Source organism: Melopsittacus undulatus, chromosome 9, assembly GCF_012275295.1.
Source record: "Melopsittacus undulatus isolate bMelUnd1 chromosome 9, bMelUnd1.mat.Z, whole genome shotgun sequence".
Classification (NCBI taxonomy): domain Eukaryota; kingdom Metazoa; phylum Chordata; class Aves; order Psittaciformes; family Psittaculidae; genus Melopsittacus; species Melopsittacus undulatus.
Window position 1 is genome coordinate 32,020,337 of NC_047535.1, and position 21,460 is coordinate 32,041,796.

The 21,460-nt window shown below is 42.4% G+C and overlaps 1 protein-coding gene across 1 annotated transcript in view; it reads right to left on the reverse strand.

The window, feature by feature from the left end:
* Window positions 1–6,616: 6,616 nt before the first annotated feature.
* Window positions 6,617–21,460, reverse strand: part of RYBP (RING1 and YY1 binding protein) — a 44,689-nt gene continuing 29,845 nt past the window's right edge. The window contains exons 3-5 of the mRNA XM_034066388.1: window positions 14,914–15,090; window positions 14,702–14,800; window positions 6,617–10,616 (exon numbers count right to left, since the gene is read on the reverse strand). Coding sequence (XP_033922279.1) covers window positions 10,364–10,616; window positions 14,702–14,800; window positions 14,914–15,090 — 529 coding nt within the window. The 3' untranslated portion in view covers window positions 6,617–10,363. The remainder of the gene's footprint in view (window positions 10,617–14,701; window positions 14,801–14,913; window positions 15,091–21,460) is intronic.

A 21,460-nucleotide genomic window follows, 5' to 3' on the forward strand; every position in this document is an offset into this window, starting at 1 on the left:
CTGGCCCAAATCACAAGACACGGCTTGTGAAAGACTCAGCAGGAGCATCTCAAGGTCCAAACACTCATGACAAGCCAGGGATGGCTGGAGCAGACAGGCAGCCTCCCCTCCTTATCTTCTGCTTCAGGGGGGGCATTCAGAGTGGTGTTGCCAGCTCCAGTCTCCATCCCTGCAGGAACAGATGAGCTCTGTCTCTGCCGGTGACTTGGAAATCCTCCAAATACACGGGTTAAATTCAAAAGTCCCCCCCATTTATCCTAGTCCAGGTGTTAACAGTATTGTTAGCACCCGATAAAGGCGGAGGGGGAGAAAAACCAAATCAAAACAAAATCTCCTCCCACCCCACCCCCCCAGGCAAACAAAAACAGCACTCATTTAAATCCAGAGATATCTGAGATCTGCTTCACCATCCCAGCTTTCAGGAAAGCCAACATCCTTGTAACAAACCCAGCTTTCAGGAGAACCTGTTAAACACCAGAGTCATTAACTCACTACAAACAAGATGTTGGGAAAACATCTCCTGTTGTCCAGCAGGGCAAGGTGCAGATCCCTTTCTTGCACAGATACATAACTTCTAACCCAGCATAAAATACAATAGTCAACACATCAGAAAGAACAACTCCAATGGCTCATTATGGCTCTCCCAAGACTAGGAGTGAGACCAGGGCTCTAAGGACAGCATGCTCTGTTCCTTCCAGCTCCTTTTCCTCGGCTGATGTATGGATCTGGGGAGGAAAGAGACTATTCACCTGCAGTTCTTCAGATCAGAACCTTCTCTCCACTGGTTACAGCTGTGTGAGTGACAGGCAGAGTACAGTGAGCCCATTACACCCAGATCAGGAAAATCACATCTCTATAAGAGTGTTTATGGGCTCATCACTGCCTTCTCTCCATCCGTTCACACTGTCCAGCCAGTCCTGAACCCCTGCCTTGCACAGACCACATCAGGTACCACAGCCTGCTCATCCCCCCTCTACTCTATGGGTAAAGAAATAGCAGAGTCACTTCCAAGTAGTTCTAACTCATCTCCTTTAACTCAATCTTTTGATTGATGAAGACTTTGTATATAAATCTGCAGGATCTGTAACTTTACACAGAAAGAAAATGATGATTGGCATCTCTAGCATGACTTGCAAGGGGACAGATGGGCCCATAAAGGTCTAAAAGCAGAGCTGGTCCTGCTTGGTAAGATAAACTGATGCAGGAAACAAGAGCAAAGGTTGACAAGGCTGTTGATGAGGGGTGGCCAGTGGGGCCATCCACCCCAGCCTGCTCCAGGATTGCTGGAGCAACACAGCAGCATGGAGCCACTGAGCTCAGGCTCCTCTCCCACTGCTTCAGAAGGTAGGTTGCTCATGCAGCAAAGGCCCAGGGAGTGTCAGACCCCCCTGGGAGCGGTGGGAACCTGGAGGCAGCAGATACAGACAGCAGCAGGGGCTGAGTCAGAGCCACACGCCTGCACACAGCTCCCAAAACCTGGCACCCGCAGCCCCGCCGCGCACCCGCCTCTCCTGCTCCCCGCTGGCTTTCTCCCCTCTCAGTGTCATCACAATTCGGGAGCATTTGCAGTTAGGGGAGTTTCCCATCACTCATTTTCCCCTGTGCCATTGTACTGCAGTGACTCCCAATTAGATCGCTGTCAGAGGCTGTCACACGCCCTGCGCGGCAGCAACAATTCAGCCCCCCAGGAATCACCGTATTCCTTTTCCAGGGAGAGTTTCCGCAACTCCAGGCCACATTTTCCTTCCTTAACTTCACACCAGCAAAACTTCGGTTGAATAAGGAGAACAATAGAAGCGGCTAAATACATTTCCATACTCTCTGTCTCCTAGTAGCAAGCACAAATCCTGGGCTTGTAGGGATGCTGCTGGCTTTTAGCTGGCTCTCTGCTATTGGGTTTGTTAATGTCTAGATGCAACCCTCGCCCTTGGCCAAAGGCTCAACCTCTTACAAAGGCTGCTCAGAGAGATTTGGAAATTGCAGAGGTTTCTCTTTGCTGGGAATGACAGGCACATGAGCATGTGGGAAATGCTGAAAGATGCAGTTAGTTTGCTCCTGGGCAGAGGCACCCACTTAGGCTTCCCCATCCAGATTCCATGAGCCTCTTCCAACAGCCATTGGGAGGTTCCAGGCTGATGGACATTTCTTTAAATCTTGGGGAAAATCTGCATGTATAAATTGGACCTCCCAGAGCCTTGAGCCCTAACCAGGCCCCTCCTGCTGCTCCGTAGTTTTGTCTCTCTTGGATCAGAAAGAAATGAGTTTAATAGAAAGCTACATTTTTGTTGCCCTCTTCTTATTGTTTTTATAAACTCCATTGATAAGTAAAGCGCATGAACAGAGGAAGACAGCCTGCTTGCTGCTGAAGCCAGTTTGCAAAGTAATAAACCACCTAAAAGGGGTGGGAGGGATTGTTGGCCCTGTTTATACTTGGCTTATGCCAGCAATTCCTTGAAAGTCAACAAGTGACTAAACGCCTATTAGAGAGCTTTTGACAAGTCATGTACTTAACCTTTACCATGTCTTTAGCCTGTCACATAGTTTATCTCTACAACCTATGCAAAATCTAACATAAGTTTATTTCAGATTATGCATTATATATTATATAGATTTATAGATTTATATATATTTATATAGAGGTTATATGTACATAGATTATATATATTAGATATGAACTTCTGGAGGAAAATAGAACTAAAATCTCAGTGGCTCTCCTGCTTCACTACATTACTCTGAGCTTTAATCCCCCCCTAAAATACACATACAAACATGGGAAACTTCTCCTGTCAATGCCAAGCCAAACTTCCCAGGTGACATGAATTATACAGCCCCAACAGCACAGCTTGAGATGGAGTAAAAATCAGCTTTATTCATTCCTATTCTCCTTACCTGGGCAACCATGCAGCATGCCAGCTCCCTCCTGCTCACAGGGATATACCCAAAGTCAGCTCCCAAATCTGAGTTTTCCCAACACGTGAGAGCAATTTAGAGCAGCTTAACCACTTCAGACCTCCAAACTCCAACTCCAGCCAGTCCCAGTAGCTGTGGGCAATTAATACTTCCTAAAAGCTGTTGATGTGCTGTTATCAAGTGTGTATTACACTGGGAATTTAATGGTATTCGAGTGAACTCTATCAGTGTTACAAGCTTTGATTGCCTCTGCCTCACCTGCTGGCAGAAGAAGGGGGGATTGCCAAGGCAGGGAGGCAGAGCAACGGGAATTCTCACACTGTAACTTCCGAGTAGTTACCATGCACTTGTAAGCGGTTCTCAGAATGGTTTTGGAGAAGAGGTGATGCGGGTGCTGGAACAGCCCCTCAGGTATGTTGGAGGAGTCTTGACAGCTTCTAATGCTGAAAAACAAGAAGCTGGAAAAAATTAGAACCATTAGAAAGTCCTGAAATCTTCAGGATCCTGGAAATAATAAATAACCCTGGCAGAGAGCGATTTCTCTCTCCTCTTTTTTCCTTTCCTATAGAGACAGAGGAGAACAAAGAACTGTTTGTTTCATGATTCCTCATCTAGGAAGCATAACTGGCTTGTGCCTTCTGTGTTTCCTGTGCAGCCAAGGCTGCCAGACCATTCACTGCTCTATGAGGAGCAATCCCAGTTTGAGGAGGAACAGGGGACTTGAGGCAAGCACTGCAAGACTTGCAGTACAACAAGACCTGGCTGCAGTTAACCACTGTTTTCCAGCTTCAGTATGGATACGAGGTGAAGACCAGAGTTAGGTATGGAGTGACCTTCACTGTTACAGGCTTCAATGCTATGGAGGTTTTGCAAGTGTGATAATTGCACTGGCCTGGCTTGAAATGGTTCGATTAGGAATTTCTGAGGCAGCCTTCTGATGTTATAGGTGATTTCTGCATGCAGCTTTGTCTCTGCTGAGACACCTAAATAAGCAACGAGGAAACACTGCAGAAGCTGCTGACATCCTTCCCATTAGACAGGTTCAGCATCAGCCTCAACCCTGTCTGGAAAAGGGCTCTGTACAAATACCAAGCAATCAGCCATCGTAAGGTGGAAATCAGCAAGTGACAAGCAAGACTTACACACCTAAATACCTTAGAAAGAAACAGCCAAGAAAGAAAAGAGCAGAAAGAGCTGACATTTCCCTGTCCTTATTACAACTACAAAAGCCCTGAAGGAATTAAGGGTGCAAAATGCAGCTACTCCTCCTCCTTCCAGATCCTGCTGGCTTTCCATGATCAGGACACATTGGCTCTGTTATGGCTCCCAGTACTCCCTATGAAAGGTTTCAAGCTGCCCTCAGGCTCTGTGCTCAAGTCTGCACAAGCACGGCATCCACCCCATGAAACCCAGATGGTCACAGAGCACTGGGAGAGGATTCAAGCAAACAGCAACTACATTAAATGTAATCTCTATCATGCTTGTGCAGTTCATTTCTTTTTTTGATGGTGCAAAGGGAAAGCAGAACAGGGAAAAGAAATGAAACTAATTCATGTGGGGAGACCTATATACCAGGGGTTTAGGGGTTTTGTTTGGGGTTGTTAGGTTTTGAGTTTGTGAAGTTTCACAGCTCTGCTCTCTTTAAAACATGTTCTCCCCAGGTTTACAGTTAAACAACCAAATGAATGAGGCTGCAGCAGTCCATCCAACACTCAGCAAGGCAAGGCACTTTGCCTGAAGCCGAACATACATACCCTGGAGGAAGCCACACTCAGACCTGCCCCCACAGCAGCGCTTCTTCTTCACACCTCCCCTTCTGCAGTTAAGGGGCACTCAAGTTTCCCAGGCAGGTTTAGGGGGATTGTTTGGGGGTTTTGTTCATATAAACAAGGAAAGACAGGCAACAGCTCTGCAGGCACCAATGCAGTTTCTTCTTCATGTAGCTGCCTCCATGAGATGGGAAGGAGTCTGCTTACAGTTGGGATTCACAAACCCTGTCTCAGGGCACTTTGCTGACTCAGCACGGCACTCGGCAGTCACATTCCCATGGGAACATCTGACACGTCCTCTGCAGGCAACTTCTTGCTTTGGCCCCTGCAAACTCCCATTCGATGCAGTAACTCTGCTGGACACACACAGCTCATCAGGAGAGGTCTGCATGTGTGGTGGGTAAGGAACAGGCACAGCCCTGCCATGGTTCCTACAGCTCCTGCCAGACTGCAGGGTGGGAGTGTCTGTTCATTTTAATTGCCCCCAAATTGCTGTGTGAAGGAGGTACGTTTAAACAGATGTAGTTTGAAGAATTAGCTGACATGAGCTTCATGGGGGGGGGGCTTCTTCTCTCTCAGGTGAGTGGGTGCTGATTTTTATAACACCTCCAACTCTTAAAACATGTAACTGGACCAGAAAATAAGTTTACAAAGCCCTAAGAAGCCATGAGCTTGATTTCCGCATCCCCAGCTCCTTCTGTGCTACCTGTAAGTAAACATAAACCTTTCAACACAACACCCAAGTCCAGTACATACCTTGAAGCAGCCCTGGGTACCCTTATCCCTGCAGCCTTCAACCTCCTTCCACCACAGCAGGTTCAGTTCTGCAGATCCAGCATTAAGCAAAGCTCTCAGCTCACATGGCTCCAAGGCAAGGCAATTCCAGGAGATCAGACAGTCTCAGTGAAGTGGTGACTGGGCTGGCTTGGCAGGTACCAGCACTGCCATGGAATGCCATTTGCTGGCTCCATTCAACGCTGCTCTTTGCAATGGAGGAGGTGGATGTGATGAAGATGAAGCCACCTCCTTTGCTTCCCACAGCTCCCACTACTTTGCCCACCTTTTGCAGGTTGGTGATAGGGACTGTACACTCTCCAAGGCAAGGGCTATTTCTCCACTCACTTGTCCTGCGTGCCAAGCAAGTGCTTTTTAGCTCTGTAGAACAACCACTACCTTTCCTGTTTCTTCTTATTCTTGGCACAAAGGATTTTGAATCGCTTCCAACTGAGGTTAAAAGCATTTAAGAGTCTGTTTGCACAGTGCCTGTTTTTCAAGTGACCTCTAGTTGTAACACACACTTCCCCCAGCACACACAATAATACCCAGATGGCTCGTAGCTTAGAACTGCCCTCAGATTCCTAAGAAAAACCTCCAGAGTAAGTTTTTCTCTTCTTTGAATTTTACTTATTGCTTGGGTTTCAAACTTCATATTTGAAGTTATGCCACACATGCCCTGTCTTGGGAGGAGGAGAAACTAAGAACTAGAGAGTGCAGTAATTCCATCACCTTGTTTCCAAGGTAGAGCACCAAAATACTGCTTGCAAAACGTATTTTTATGCTATAAAATTAGGTTCTCAATTAAACTTTATTAATTTTACCCATGGGAGTTTGTTAGCACAAGCCGAAGGAACTCCCAAGGGCTCTCACTGAAATCCTCTGCACTAAGCCTCGTCGTTTCTGCAGCTACAGACAAGGGGGAAATGCATATTTCAAAGGACCAGAACACAAATTCTGCAGACACATCCTCCACAAAGTTTCCATTAGTTGCTAGTCCCAAGGAACAACATGGATTTGCTCACTGGACTGAAGCTTCCTACATGCACAATCCTGTTTGCAGAAGTGGGGTGCTCAAGCGGCAGCTCACGAACAAGACGTACAGATGGCTCTGCTTTTTGCAGATCCTGGCATCTCCCAAAAAAGAGAGCTTTCAGATTTAATTAAATTTTACTATTTTATTTGTGAAAAAACTACAAGCAGAATTCATAAATAGACATTTCTATTTAAAGCAGGAAAATGATAAAGTGGCTTCTAATAACAGTCGTGCACATGCCAGTAACAGGAATATATTAACATCTTTTATTTGCTAGACAAAGAGCAGTGTCCAATATAAATTTCCCAAAAACATTTAAGACCTGTGAATTTCTGACCAGTTCACAAAACCACCATTGACACTTTAGCATGAAGATTAAAACAAACCTAACAGGACTGTCAGCTCTAAAGACTTTACAGAGCGGAAAAACTTTCAAGAGCGTTATACAAGCTGTCTTTCTGGGCAAATGAAAAATATAGCTCGTATAATACATTAACATAAAAATCCACAAGATAAGATTATGTTTTGACATACTTAAACAAGCATTCTATATTTGTCTCCAACAAACAAAGCTAAGGAAATAATGTAACCATCTTTACACAGTAAATTAAGGTTACAAGTCATACACAAGAACAGAACTGCTTGCGCATTAAAAACTGTTCAGCTCCATTGTCATACTCTAAATGTTGGCTCTTAAAACCATTCGGTTACATACAAGCAAAGGTTATCATATAGTCAGCAATTAATAAATTTTCAATAATTTAAGTTTACGGTAGAGCTTAAAAAAGTAGACTGAGAATGATCTTGGTAAGGCAGGTGAAAACATCTCAGTGGAAATAAAACTCACATAAGCTGCTGCCAATTGTTTTGATCTGTCCAATTTGAAACAAGCAGTGTTCCAATTAAAATAAATAGCCTGGTGGTGTAAAACGCTGTCATTTTTCCTTTGCAGAACTACATCAAACTGAGCAAGTCAGGCAAGCTGTGTTGGTGTCTGTGTGTGTGTGTGTCTGTGTAAGAGTTGAAACTTTGCAAACGTAACACTGTGCTTTACTTACCTGCTTTCTGTGCCACTGAACACCACGAATCTGGTTCTTCCCCTATGCTAGTGTTTTGGTTGGTCTGGTTGTTAAACACGTTCCCCACCAACAGCGGGATAACCCAGAGGGAATCCCACCCATGGACACGTGCCGTCAGGATGCTAACTTCAGAAATTAAGTGTAAAAGCAAACACTATCTGTCAAATCCACAACACAACAGCTACGGATGAGGCTGGGGAGGTTCGATGCTTAGCTAGCAATTTCTACTGAATGCAGAATTACAGGTCACTTGTTCCAAAGAAATTTTCCCACTTTTTTACAAGCTACTTTATCAAGGAGGCACACCCAAAGAGACAGATGTTACCGACTTTACCAATAGCCAGGAGTAGCTGGTTACAGCATTAAAGCTTTTTCAACTGATCTACAGGTCCATTTTCACTTGAAAAAGAAGCCATTTCCTGGTACCCACAACGCTTTATTATGTTTTTGCACAAAATCCCAGATTCAGTGAAGAAGGCGAGCACATGGTTTGACTTGAAGCACCAGAATTAGCCCCGCCTGAAGCCAGAGGGGCTCACCACTGGCTCACACTCTTCACTGGATCATGGCCGAGATGCACGCAAGCCTAATTGATAATGGATCATTTATAAAGCAGTGCAAAATATACAAGTTTGGGGGCATCTTCAAAAAATCTCTCTTAAAAAATTATTCCAATACATTTCAGTAAAATAAATAAATATGGCTGACCAGTTTACCCTCCCTGAGACCCTTAAAGGAATAGTAAAAACTGGAAAAGGAATGTCTTTGCAATATCCCACTAATGTTAAATTGTGGATTGAGAAAGTCATAGTATTTAAAACTATGTATAATAAATTGTCTTGATGCTCATAGGAAGCATCTGGTTTCCTTTGGTTCTTTTTTAATACTTTAAAAATGCTTAAAAAGGTAAAGACAGCCTATACTGTGAATATAAGCAAAATTAAGTTGGGGTGCCCACGTTAACGTGTTCAGAGTAAAACCACTGCTGCAAAGGCACTGCCACTGCACATACCTTGGAGCTGGGGTTGTAACAGATCCCTACTCACACATTTCTGTCGTCAGTGTGAAAGGAATCTATGTCTGCTACTCAAAACCACACAGATTTTAAAAGAAATCTTAAATCAGTTGCCTCCACAAAGAGAAATTACTCTTGCTAAGCAAATAATTCACAATATAACAAGCTGGCACAAAGTTGTTGAAATGTGGCCCTCTTTCATCATGCCCAAAAGTTATGCATTTGATGTCAAATGAAGCCATAGCCTCTGCACCTGAAATTACTGCAAAGCACCCTGGGGCCACTAAATAAAGATGAAAAGCCGAAAAGGTTTGGGATTTGTTGTTTTGTTTCACCTCTTCAGCCTAGTGTTTTCTAGCAGGATAATGCATGGAAGGTAAACTGTAAAGCAACATTAACAGGCCAAGAAAGTAAATTATAGTCTGAATAGAGCAAGAATGAAGGAGATGCTGGTAATGAGCCACACATGTCACTCACTTGCCAGCATGAAAGTTTTTCCCTACTTTTGCTCCCATCACAGGAGACTGAGAAGCGTTCAAACGCTGACAAGCCCAGCATCATCACTGGAGGAGATTCTGTTCAGAAACCACTCTTGGAATAGAGATGGATTTCAAGGAGAAGAGCCACCCCAACAGCACATATGGGACAGACGAGGACTGACCCACATGCCACGGGCCGGAATGAGCACCAGCTTGCTCCCTCAACCTGCAATCACTCCCAGCCCTACAGCTCCCTGCTGCCTTCCAACCCAAAGCAAACCGCTCCAGTTCTAAAGTTATCTTGGTCACTGATGCAGATGGACTAAATTCATTATATCTAAGAACACCAAACATCTGTGGGACTGGCTATGCACAAAAGTAATACATTACTAAAACAATGACTCTGTGCCATGCCAACACCAGTCTGGTTGTGAACGCTTATGCTCCAGCCAGACAAGAACTTGTACATCACCAATGTGAATTATCCTCGGGGAAATACAAGCTACCTGGAGTAATCGTTTCTCATTTCAGATCCCAAGCTATAAAAATCAAAACCGTGTGTCCAGTATTTTAGCCATTGCTTAGGGAAGAAACGGGGAAGGAACAATAGAGAACAGGTCCCATCCAGGTTCAAACCTTCAGGAACACTTTTCACCTAAGACCAGTTCCATTTCAGTTTCAGTACTTTCACAGAAGGGGACTGTCCCAGATCTTGAACTGTTCAAAAATGATTTTTTTTTTCACTTCACAGTGTTTCAAGCACCAGCGTTTCCATGTATTGGTTTCAAATAACCCTTTATATATATTTATTTATATATATATTTATATATAATTTATATCAAAACTGATAGTACACAGTATAACTGGAAGAAGAACTGAACTTAAAAAGGATATGTTGAAAGAGGATGGAGTTTGTGAATGCAATAAATAAAGCCCCCTTCCCTCCCCACCCGCTCCCCACCCCAAAACAAAAAGTTGTAATGTTCATGGAAAATTGTGCACAGCAGATATTATAAAAAAGTAGATTCAGGAGCACATCCAATTATAAATGATTGTTAGGAAAATCATATAAAACAATGGAATACATAAAAGTGTCAAGAGTAATCGTCAGGGTGAGAAATTCCTTGGTGGCCAGATGCCCACGGCAAGCAGAAGTTATCCTGGTTGCATCAGTAAGAGGTCGATGTCCGAGTGTGTGTGTTCAAGCACAGAAGCTCTCCAGGATCTGAACAGCATGGGCAGGTGGAGTGTTTGAATTTCATACCCTGAATTCATAGTTTCCACAACTGCATGTGCAATTTTCAGAAAGATTCGTCGTTGACTGCCGACATGTCCCCCTTTGGCGTGGAGGAACGGGACGAGCCCTTGTCTGTGCTCTCAGAGCCCGAGCTGCTCTGATTCTGTTGTTCTGATCCTGCACTGGAGGTCACTGTAGAAGACGACGTGGAAGAAGAGCGAGTCTTTTCTTTAAAGTCTGTGATAATTACTGTGACATTTCCCACTGTGACTGCCAGCTGCTGTGCGGTACTTCTGTCCACATTTTTCAGTCTGGGTCTAAAAGAAATGAGGAAACATTTATAAAACGGATAAAAATAAGCAAGAAGGGAAAAGTTTTGACAACAAACTCCATGTGACTTTCCCTATGCTTGTCTGCACAGATGGCAGTAAATGGGAGAGCCCAGGCAGCAGTTAATGCAGGTTTGACCTGCTTCCCTGTGATAGCCTGGGTCATGAGCAACATGTTCAGCCCCAGAGGAAAGACCTGTCTTGCAAAGGCTGTCTGCTGTGGACTTATTCCTAATCCAGCTCTGCCAGAAAGGAGGACACTACAGCAGAGCCAAGCAGAGAGGAGCCAGACAGACCAAAGGATGTTCTCCCCAAGGGGCAGATGAAAGAGTTCTCTTATCTAAATTCACCATCTCATCATGTGCCCTGATGTTATGAGACAAGGCTGTGACTCTGCAATACAAAACCACATGAAAGCATTTGTCCACGGTTCTTTCATTCCCATATTGGAACTCTGCAGCTGCAAACAACACAGGCACTGGGACAACTTGGCTTCTCTTTCAACTGCTTTGAGCTTATACAAATCAGATGCCCAATCAGCCTATGTATAAAATTGCTCTAAATGTTCCCTCTGGAACTGAGGCTATTGTAAATAAAATCCAGAATGTGTAACAGTGTTTCTTTCAGCTAGCGGTTTTGGTTAGGGGAAAGGATGGAGGGATCAAAGCCACCAGAACACACCACACTGGTATTTATTACTCAAGATTATCTCAGTAATTTGCATGCTGTGCTATCATTCAATTAGTAATGCAGCTAATAAGGGTCTAGACTCTAGGAAGCTGACATTCACGCACATTTCAGAGGCTGGTCCAAAGCTTTCCTCCTTCAGCTACCAGAGAATTCCAAGTCAGCTGCAGCAACTGCTGCAATTTACAGCTTTTGCTCCTAATTAAAGGTCAGGCTGAAGCAGTGGAATATTCCCAAAAGGGAAATTAAAATGGAGAGTCTTTATACATCACTGAAAAGTAGCTTGCCGAGAACTGCCTTATTCCAAGGGATGGAGGGAAGGTTAGTTTACTTTGGGATCAAGCTCCAGCTTTTAAACCAATCTGCCTTTCCTTCTCCTTGTCTGCAGCACATAAGGCTAGTGTGGTCAAAGCAAAAAAGAGAGGAAATTAGGCAAACTTGGCATTCGCCATGCACACTCAACAGTCTGCAGGGGTAAGTTAACAAGTGGAAAGTACTTAAGTAGTCATTATCCAAGTGGTATTCTAGAACTAGACAGAATAAAGCATTAAGGCTGGATGTATGGCTTCAAAAATGGAACAACTGCATTTCTGCAAACTTCCTTACCAAAAAACAACGTTACTGCACCACAAACAGTATTTGCATACCTAGCTTAGGATGCTGGTTCAATTTTTAACAAGTACTACAGGAAAAGCCTTTTGAATAGATAGAAAAGACAATTCAAATAATCACTGCACTGGGGTAACTGTCAGTAAAACCTCTTATTTGAAACAGCCCCTTGGTTCAGTGACCAGCCTTTTCGAACCCACAGCTGAGCTTAGTGAATTCCCGCAGCAGTGAGACACACACACCCACATGTGTGCGTTGTGCATACGCACTTGCAGGCGCTGGCAAACTCAACACGTAACCACAGGCTAGATGAAATGATGTCACCTTGTTTGTGGGTAACAAGAAAGGCCAGATAGATCAGCATGTTTTGGGGTTTCCGTCAGCTTTCAGATAGCGGCTCTGCAGACACAGGCTACCCCCAAAGCATCAGTAGCAAACACAGCAGCAAGCGTTCCCGGAAGCGTAGTACACATACGTATTTTCCTCCCTAAGCCCCAAGTTCCTCTAGGAAACCCAGTTCTTCCTGTAATTTGCCTGGGTCATTTGTTTTCTCTTTTACTCAGAAACAGTCAAAAAAATGCTGGCCCAGATACCGGAACAGACCTTTCTTCCTCCAACTTTCTACAGGGTTGAACAGGCGCATGAACTCCTGCTACTGCTTGTCAAAAGCCAGTGCTGACAGTGGTATTCAGGGGACAAAAAAAGGAAGAATAAAAGGAGTTCATATGGCCTAAGCTGCATTCTGCCCTGAAAAGCTCCTGCTACCAGCAGCCTTTCAGATAAGCCATGCACCAAGCACCTGAATGAAACTGCCCATGTATCTTTGAAGGCCAAGACAAAGTAACATGAAAGGACTGGGTGGAAGCAGGGCTGAGGTGCAGGATACCTCTACAGTCCTGCTCAGGAACATATTCTCAATGTCAGTTTTAGAACTGAGCTCTCCAACCACTGCTGCAGCCAGTTTTAGGGGTCTCCCCCATGCAGAGCTGATGAAGCACAGATGGAAACCTATGGTCTCTTCAGCACATGCATACAATTTCTGTTTCCTATAGAAGGCAAAGGAATGGCCCCATTCACGTTATTCTGCAATATTAAACACCCTGATGTTTTATGTTTATAGCTAAAAGGGTTCATGGCCAAATAAGAAAGGTGTTTCAAAATCATGAATGTGAAAGTGCACAGGAAGTCATGGAACAGACCAAGATATTTTGTCAGAAACAATCCAGAAAGTTCAAAAAGAATTTCTTAAAAATCCAGGGATCCTTAAAAGCCAATTTACAAAAACAGTTATGAAATCTGAGCACAAAAAAATCTGAACATATAAGTTGTATAAAATCCAGATCCTTTAAAAAGACAGCACTTCTGAGGGCAGTGAACTGCAAGAAAGGTTCCACTAAACTGAACACTTGAAAAGACTGTTTAAGAACAGAAGGAGATGATGTATCTCTTAAAAACATCCAGCTAGACCTGATATTATTAAGGATTAATTAGGAATGACAGAAGCCTGCTACAAAGCATGGACTAAAAGACTCTGCAGTAGACAGAGTGACTCCTTCAAGGAAGAAAAACAATTATTTGTTGTAATCTATCAATTTAATATTATGTCATCAGTCAAGTGCATCAAGTCTCCTACATCTTAAGTCTGAAAATAAATACCATTCCAAAAAGAACAGGGAAAAATAAATCACTGCAATAAAGCCGTATTTCTCTAACCAAATGAGGAATGGACACTTAGATCTTAGGGGGCTGAGGAAGAGTTAACAGCTTTCCCTGCAAACAGCTCAGTCTTCTAGCAGAGCAAATCTCACACTGTCCTCACCACATTCAAGTCAGTTACTCTGCAAAGGATATTCACTCTTATATAAAGATTTTCATGCTATTATTTAAAAACTTGCAAGACAACAGTTTTCTGCAGTCATGTCTTGACAACCTTCATGCTAACAGCAGCATGAACCATATTTCCCATGTGCTTTACAACTGTTTGCAGCTAATACTCCTTCAGTTCATGTGGCTTCACTGTAAAATACTTATTATAGCATGTTTTAAAAAGAAATGCAATTCTTCTATAGCCCACACAGGCAAAGTGCTCTGTTGAATTCTGCCTCTTATAGCTCTCCAAGTTCAATAATATAAAAACTGCTCTTTGATGCTGAATTTTTGATTTAAGAAATAAAGCACAAGGCGCTACTTCAAAAAAAACAAGCATGGAGTATTGATACAGGAAGAACTAGGAAGAAACCTTTCTCCACAGACAACTACTCACTTGAAACCTAGATAAATACAAACCCAACCATTCATGCTTTTTGTTGGTACCAAGATTCTAGCAAAGCTGTTCATGCAGGTTTTTAATCCAATATACCTGGAAAATTAACAATTACAGGGACTGAATTACAGATAAAGAAGTTAAAAAAATGACCTTTGTTACTGCTATCAAGTGATGATAAGAATTTGTTAGAGACCACTACAAATGCTGGTTAATGTTTTTCCACTCGCTGTGCTTTACACCAAAAGCATTAGTGCCCAATTGACAATGTAATTATTGTAGCAGAGAAATAGACAACAGAGTATTTCCAATGCCTGAATCTGTCCTCACCATCAGAGTGTCTGAGTGCTTGTATACCGAGAAGGCTCATAACTACTGATGGTCTTGCCATACTAAACCAATGCCCTGTGGGTTAGATAGTACTCTGTCCATCCAAAAAAACAAACCAAACCACAGAGTTTGCTATTTAACACAGCTGTCAGATACCAAGAGCTTAACTGTAGTATAAAGTTACCTTGAAGTGTGATTTGAGTCACTGGTCTTTGTTGTAGTATTCCCAGACTGTATGCTGTTTGCTTCGCTAGGAGGATCTTTCACAATGTCTGACTTTGGTCTGTAAAATTGGAAGGAAGACAGAGAGCATGATGTTAGTTGTACTACATGATTAATCAATGCACAATGCTACTGAAACCACACCATGTTTAACAGTGTACCCTTCAAACTTACTTAGTCTTCTTGTTAGCATTCTTCTTTGTAACACTTGGACTAATTTCCTTCTCTTTGTCAGGTTTTTCTTTGTCTTGTTTTTCCACTTTCTCCTTCTTCTCCTTCTTAGGTGGTGGTGGGGTTGCATATTGCTGGGCAACTTGTTGTGCCACCAACTGAGAGTTTATTCTAGGTTTTCTATAATGACAATAAAAAGAGAGATCTATAGTCAGTTTTACACCATAAAAATCAGTTCACCAAGAGCAGTATGAAGATTTATTTCAGCAACCAGGGAAGAACACTCGATATAAAGAACCAAATGGATGCTCTTATTTAATGTGAAATACTACTGCTGCTACCAAACACTATACAAATCTTAAAATTAAGAAACACTCCAAACTGCTGTTTCGTCAGGTTTTAGCCTCATTAAACATTCTCAAGTGCAATGCTCCCTTTCTTCCATCTATGTCATGAAATCACAGTCAACTGTGGGGGGACAATATTGAAAAAGTAGCTTTCAAGAAGTTTGCCAGCTGCATGCTGTGGGTACACTTCAAGAGAAAAACAGAGAGTGATAAAAGTAACTTTCCCAATAAACATCAGTCTCCTTCGTATTTTCAATTTAAGTTTTCAAATGAGCTTCTGGCTCCCTAAAGCAGCAAACCTTGCACAAATAACAAAGAGAAGGTAACTGAGAGGACTTTGTCCCAAGGACCATGACTGAAGCTCCCTGACAGGAGGGCAGAAGACAAGTGGGCAATTCATGGTTCCATGAGGCAACAGCCGTGCCAGGCTCCGACACACCATCTTTATGCTATTGTCTGCAGTCTCCAATGGTGTTTGGACAAAATACACAGGCAAACTGTTTTTCAAAGACTATTTCCATTTAAAATTATGATTTCCACAAAAAAGTAGCTTTGCAAGTAACCAACAGCTTGGTTATTGGTCCTCACGTGTCTTGTAGAAATTGGTACCTTCGTCCCCCCTGCATTCCTCATCCAAACTCTAACATCCTCTCAGTGTAACAGCTTAAGACCTCTCCTTCCTGGCCTGGCTATCACAAAGCCGTTTATACTTCGAACATTTGGACTACTCGTGATTGATCCACCTCTTTAACATGCCAGAAAGATCTATGCTCCTTGTGTCCACACAGCTTGCAGGGGGGAGAAAACCAGGTTATCGACTCCATTAGTTGTCCATTATGAGCTGAATACTATTTGCAATAGTTGTTTAAGCACATTCATAGCCATTATCTTGGTCATAAATACAATTCAAGTATTTCACATCGGCCTACAACAGATTGCCAAGAAAAACAGTACACAAGTATCATTAAGTCACAACTGGCACACAGAAACCCAAGGGTTTCTGCTGCAGAGCTCTGTACCTGCATCCAGTTTTTACTAGAAACATCTAGAGAGACTTTAATAAGCTACTTAGCAAAATCATGTGATAAAGAAGTACAAAACACTAATTGCTCATACCTGCATTCAGAGATAATACAGACAATGGAACACCCAGAGAAGTTCTACTTCCTGTCACAGGAAAACACAAGTACCTAATAAACCTCTTGACACTGGTTTTCTGTATAATGGTACCAAGATGTTCTTACTGAAGCCAGACATATCCAAATATTTAATTTCATTTCAGAACCACAGCTTATTATGAACTACGGAACAGGCTGTAATCAGGACTGTGACCTGTCTTAATACCACTGGCACTTGGATTTTTCACCCAACACAGAAACTATAACTCATTTTATGCTACAAGCTGCATTCATTTCTGAGCAAATGAAGATTATCTGATCTTCAGCCTTAAGTAACTATGATGCTGAAACATTTTGCAGATCATATCAGTTACCTGTTCCACAGAACAGAGAAGATACTTGGCATCCTTGCATTTGAAGTCCCATATATAGCATTTTCTGTCTGTAACACTGAGAATAAACACGTCAGAAGAAGTGTTTTGGTTACACAGAAAAGACTTTCAGATTGATGCAACCACACCAAAAGCTGACAACAGTAGCTTGTGTCAAGCAACCTGCTAACCACCTACTCAAAAAAGGAAAAAAAAAGGAAAAAGAGATAAAGTATCAAGAAATCTTCAAAGAGAGGGCAGATACCATCTCCCTGCGTGATTATACATGATTAACCTCACTGCTTGAAGCTGCCACTTCTGCTCAGACTTACAGTTATTTGCTGTTTACACAGCCAGCTAAGCCAGAAACCCCAGCCATTCATGGGAAATCCCACTTCAAGAATTTGAGAGCACCTTCAAAGTTTTTCTGCTTTGCACAACTGATGTGCCTGCTTGTGATGTTATTCCTAAGGCTTACATCCAGTCTCTGCAGTGACAGAGATGCCGCTCCTGTTGCAGGAGTGCTGCACTGCTTGAGTGAAGATACACATTTTAAAATGGAAACTTCAACTAAAATAAACAAATGATAAAAAAATAATACATAAATAAATCACACTGCATTTCCCCAGAGAAGGCTGGAATCCAAAAAAGACCAGCCCTGAAGTGCTCCTGCAGGGACACTTTGCCCCATGCTCTTCCACTCCTTATCTGTGACAGCACAGTACATTTATTAAGTTTTATCACATTTTGGCCAGCCACTAGCACAACGTCTCCAAACCCCATTATTTGCATACTCCTGCTTACATGCCAGGATGGCTCCCTGGTAAGGTAAGGGCAAACCCCAAACTGAAAGGGAAGAGAGCAGGCAGCAGCATGTGCAGACAAGGGACCTGCAGAAAGGGCACCAGGCCTGCTGATGGGGTTTCTCCTGCCACACCAAGGAAGGAAGCAGAAAGCTGCTGAGACTCCTGTCAACACCAAGCATGTTTCAACATCTACTAGAACAGACTTATTTATTTATTTTAAATAATGCAAATAACCCGTTCACTTTCCAATTCCTAATTTGGCCATTTCACACACTAGCAGCAAGGCTAGGAAGGTTAAAAAACAGGTAGGTTAAGCAACTGGCATACTAATAGTAATAATAGTAGGAGCAATAAAATCCTTCAAAGAAGACACACACTGCCACTACAGCCAGAACACACTGGTTACAAACCCTTTACAAAAAAGCCAAGCAAAGCAAGCAGAGCAGCACATTTTTAACCAAAGCAAACTATAACCATAGTAACCATAATCAAGTAAAGTAGCTGCAATATCCAAAACTTGCTCCCAGTTTCCGTGCCTACCAAAAAAACACTTCAAGGGCAAATACCGATCTAACCCAACACCCCTAGCAAAGACCACAGTATTACAGTATGGTTTGGGTTGGAAGAGACCTTACAGATCATCCAGCTCCAACCCCCTGCCACAGACGGGGACACCTTCCACTAGATCATGTTGCTCCAAGCCCTGTCCAATCTGGCCTTGAACACTGCCAGGGATGGGGGCAGCGACAGCTTCTCTGGGCACCCTGTAGCAGCACCTCACCATGCTCACAGGGAAGAGCTCCCTAATATCTAACCTAAATCTCCCCTCTCTTAGTTTAAAGCCATTCCCCACCTTTGCCTATCACTATGTGCTCTTGCGGATCATTCTTCCAGACACCATTCCTGCCTCTACAGCGATCTGTACCATATCCTGGTCACTGTTTGTCAAAGCAGCCACTCTCCTCCTGAGTGTTGTGAGCTCTGCTCCAGCTGTGGCAGCAGGTCGCCTGTATTGGCTTTCAGTAATGAAGAAAAAAATAAATCACTGATAATCCACAGTGGGTACTAGTCATTTTCCCCTGCAGAATCTGAACATGGAAGAAGAAAGAAGTATCAGCGGAGAGAAAAAAGCCTCATTTCTCAGCTGCTCTGGCTTTTACTGCAGAATTTGGAGTAAAAAACTGAACAGAAAGTTAAAAGCATTTCTATATTTTTATTGTAAGAATAAACAGCTGCAGAAACAAGCATTAACCATGTTTTATACCCAGACTGGCTCATCAGCTTGCTTTCCATGACATTAAATGGTTCATACAAACAAAGAATACATCTAAGTGAGAAAAATCAAACCCCAACTCGGTCTCTTCCAAACTTACTAACCAGCATTTGCACTGAAGAAGTATATTGTCATTTAGTAGAAGGTTTAAAGTATCAACATTACACAAAAATCTCAGCTAACAAGCCTCAACTTCCAAAGAAATAGCTTAAGAGCTGCAATACTTAGTATTACACTTGGTTTTTATATTCCTAAGCAGACCCTGAATCCTGGAGCAAGTATCACAGGTGAAGTTCCTTCTACCTGAAGGAACATTAAGATAAAGTTGTGTTTTGCTTGGATAATTTTCCCCTAATTTAAGCAACAGTCTTGCTAAAGACTCAACCATTATGACCCAACACTGATGTGACAAATACATGAATATTATCTTTTTTTTTCAACCCCTTTAAGAGCAATTAAACTGATTTAAACTGTGCTTTCTAAGTTACCTTCAGCCAGATAAACTGTTTCACACTGGTTAAACGCAGTTTACATCACAGAAACAGATATTTGTACAGTTCACAATCTTTGCAGCAAGGACATACTAAGGCACAAAGAACTGAAATACATTCATCTATTCTGAGCATAGCTTTGGCACATTGGCATTTACCATCAACTATCATAAATGATGCACACAGATATTCTTTACTATCTTTCACTAACAGCCCTTCAACAAAAATATAATGCCTGCAAATACTATACCCTCAGATAGTCATATGAAGCAACACTGAGACGTTTGGCTCGTAGGAAGTGAAACAAATGCTAGTCTTTTTCCAAAGGGCTCACTGCCCATGGTACTGTGCTCGAGATGAAGAAAAATAAGAAATAATTAAAAACCAAAACCCCGAAAAGCAACAACAACAACAAAACCACAACTGTAGTTTTAAGGTTCTGGCAAGCATCTCACAGTGTTTTATTACTTGCATTTTCTTCCTCTATCTCAAAGCTTTCTTTAAAGCCCCTTTCGGGACCAGTTCCAGAGCGCTGCTGCCCAGGAATTCTGCTGCTCCACTCGTAACCCCTGCAAGTGGTCTTAGGAGCAGAGCAGCACAAATCACCGCACAATCAACACACGGTAGTTACTCAGACCTGGATTTCAACAGGGATATAGGAGGATAAGTTGCACCATATTTTTATGTGACCCCTAATTTTTGTATATGTTTGGGATTTCCCTGGTCCTGCTGCCTTGAGAAAAGGCAAACCACCCACCTCCTGTGGACACAGTGGAACAGAGACAGCGGCTGGCTTTATACCCACAGCAACACAGAGACCCTGAGGAACCCCAGCAATCCCCAGAAATGTGGATCTAATTACAAATGCTGCTGCTTCCTTACAACTATGTTATCAGAAGAATGAAAGTGGCATCGAGTGGGATTTCAGAGTCAAAAGCCTCGTGTAACATGAAGTACTGAGGATTTGGATAATTTCATGCTGTTCTGGCTTTGATGCAAGAGGCGATACCAGCAGACCTCTGCATGGCTTGCCATTTCTTTGAAAAGTGTTTTATACGCTGTGCAGTGTGGAGTGCATGATTATTTTAATAATCCCAGTCACACAGCAATATATCTTTGCTCAAAGAAGAACAAGAAAACAAGACTAAAGGCATTTTCATGCCTGTTTATGAAATAGTGCCAGATCAATAATACAATCAGCATACTTCTGAGTGATATTGTAAAGCAAGGTTAGAAACTAACCCATGAACATTGACATCTCCTTAAAAGAATTTTACATTTAGAAGAACCAAAGCTTTAGAGAAATTAAAACCCAACCATGACCAGGTGAGCACTCATTCTTGCATGCATATTTTCCAGATCATTTGTGATGCCCAGACAGTCCTTTTGAGCAATGAGAATGAATTAATAAACTGTCCTTGGTGTACAACTGCGGAGCAGTATGGAAGTTGTTTGCATTTATCCAGGAAGTTCTCTGCACAACAGAAGACCACAAAGCGATGCTAAAACAGTAAAAGACAACTAGAAAGATACAAACAGCAAGAAATATGTGACTGAGCAATATCTTGTTGAAAGAATTTACCCTGACTGTCCTAATGCTGTGTTTTTAGTTCGAAATACAGATGTTTAAAAATACAGAAGTTAATCTAAGGAACATCTACTTCTGGGCTGGCACAGCAATGTGTTTTAAAGGCTCTTGAGTGTGAAGTCTGAACATATTTGGAAGAAAAGGTGAAAGTAACAGCTTCACACAAACAAAACAATCACCTACCACAAAATAAACCAAGTACATTTAAGAATGTATGGCCACCTCCAGAAAGCCTCCAACAAACTGTTCAACATCCTCCTTGACTATCCAGTCACTGTCTCCCTTACCTCATCGAAAGAGCCAAGAATAAGCAAAGCAGAGATAAAGAAGCCTCAGCTTTGCAATAACTATTGCTGGCCACAACAACAAACCTTGAGCTGTTCAGATTTCAGAAGAGTTGTTTGAACACCTTCCACAGTACTTAGGTTTTAAACTTTAAAGAGTTCAGAATTATCTGCAGTACTTAATATTTAGTGGTCTCACAAAGCTGCCGGCTCCCTGCTTTTCAGGGTGAATAATTTTCCCATTCTTAATTTGGTTAAATGAAATGCAAGCT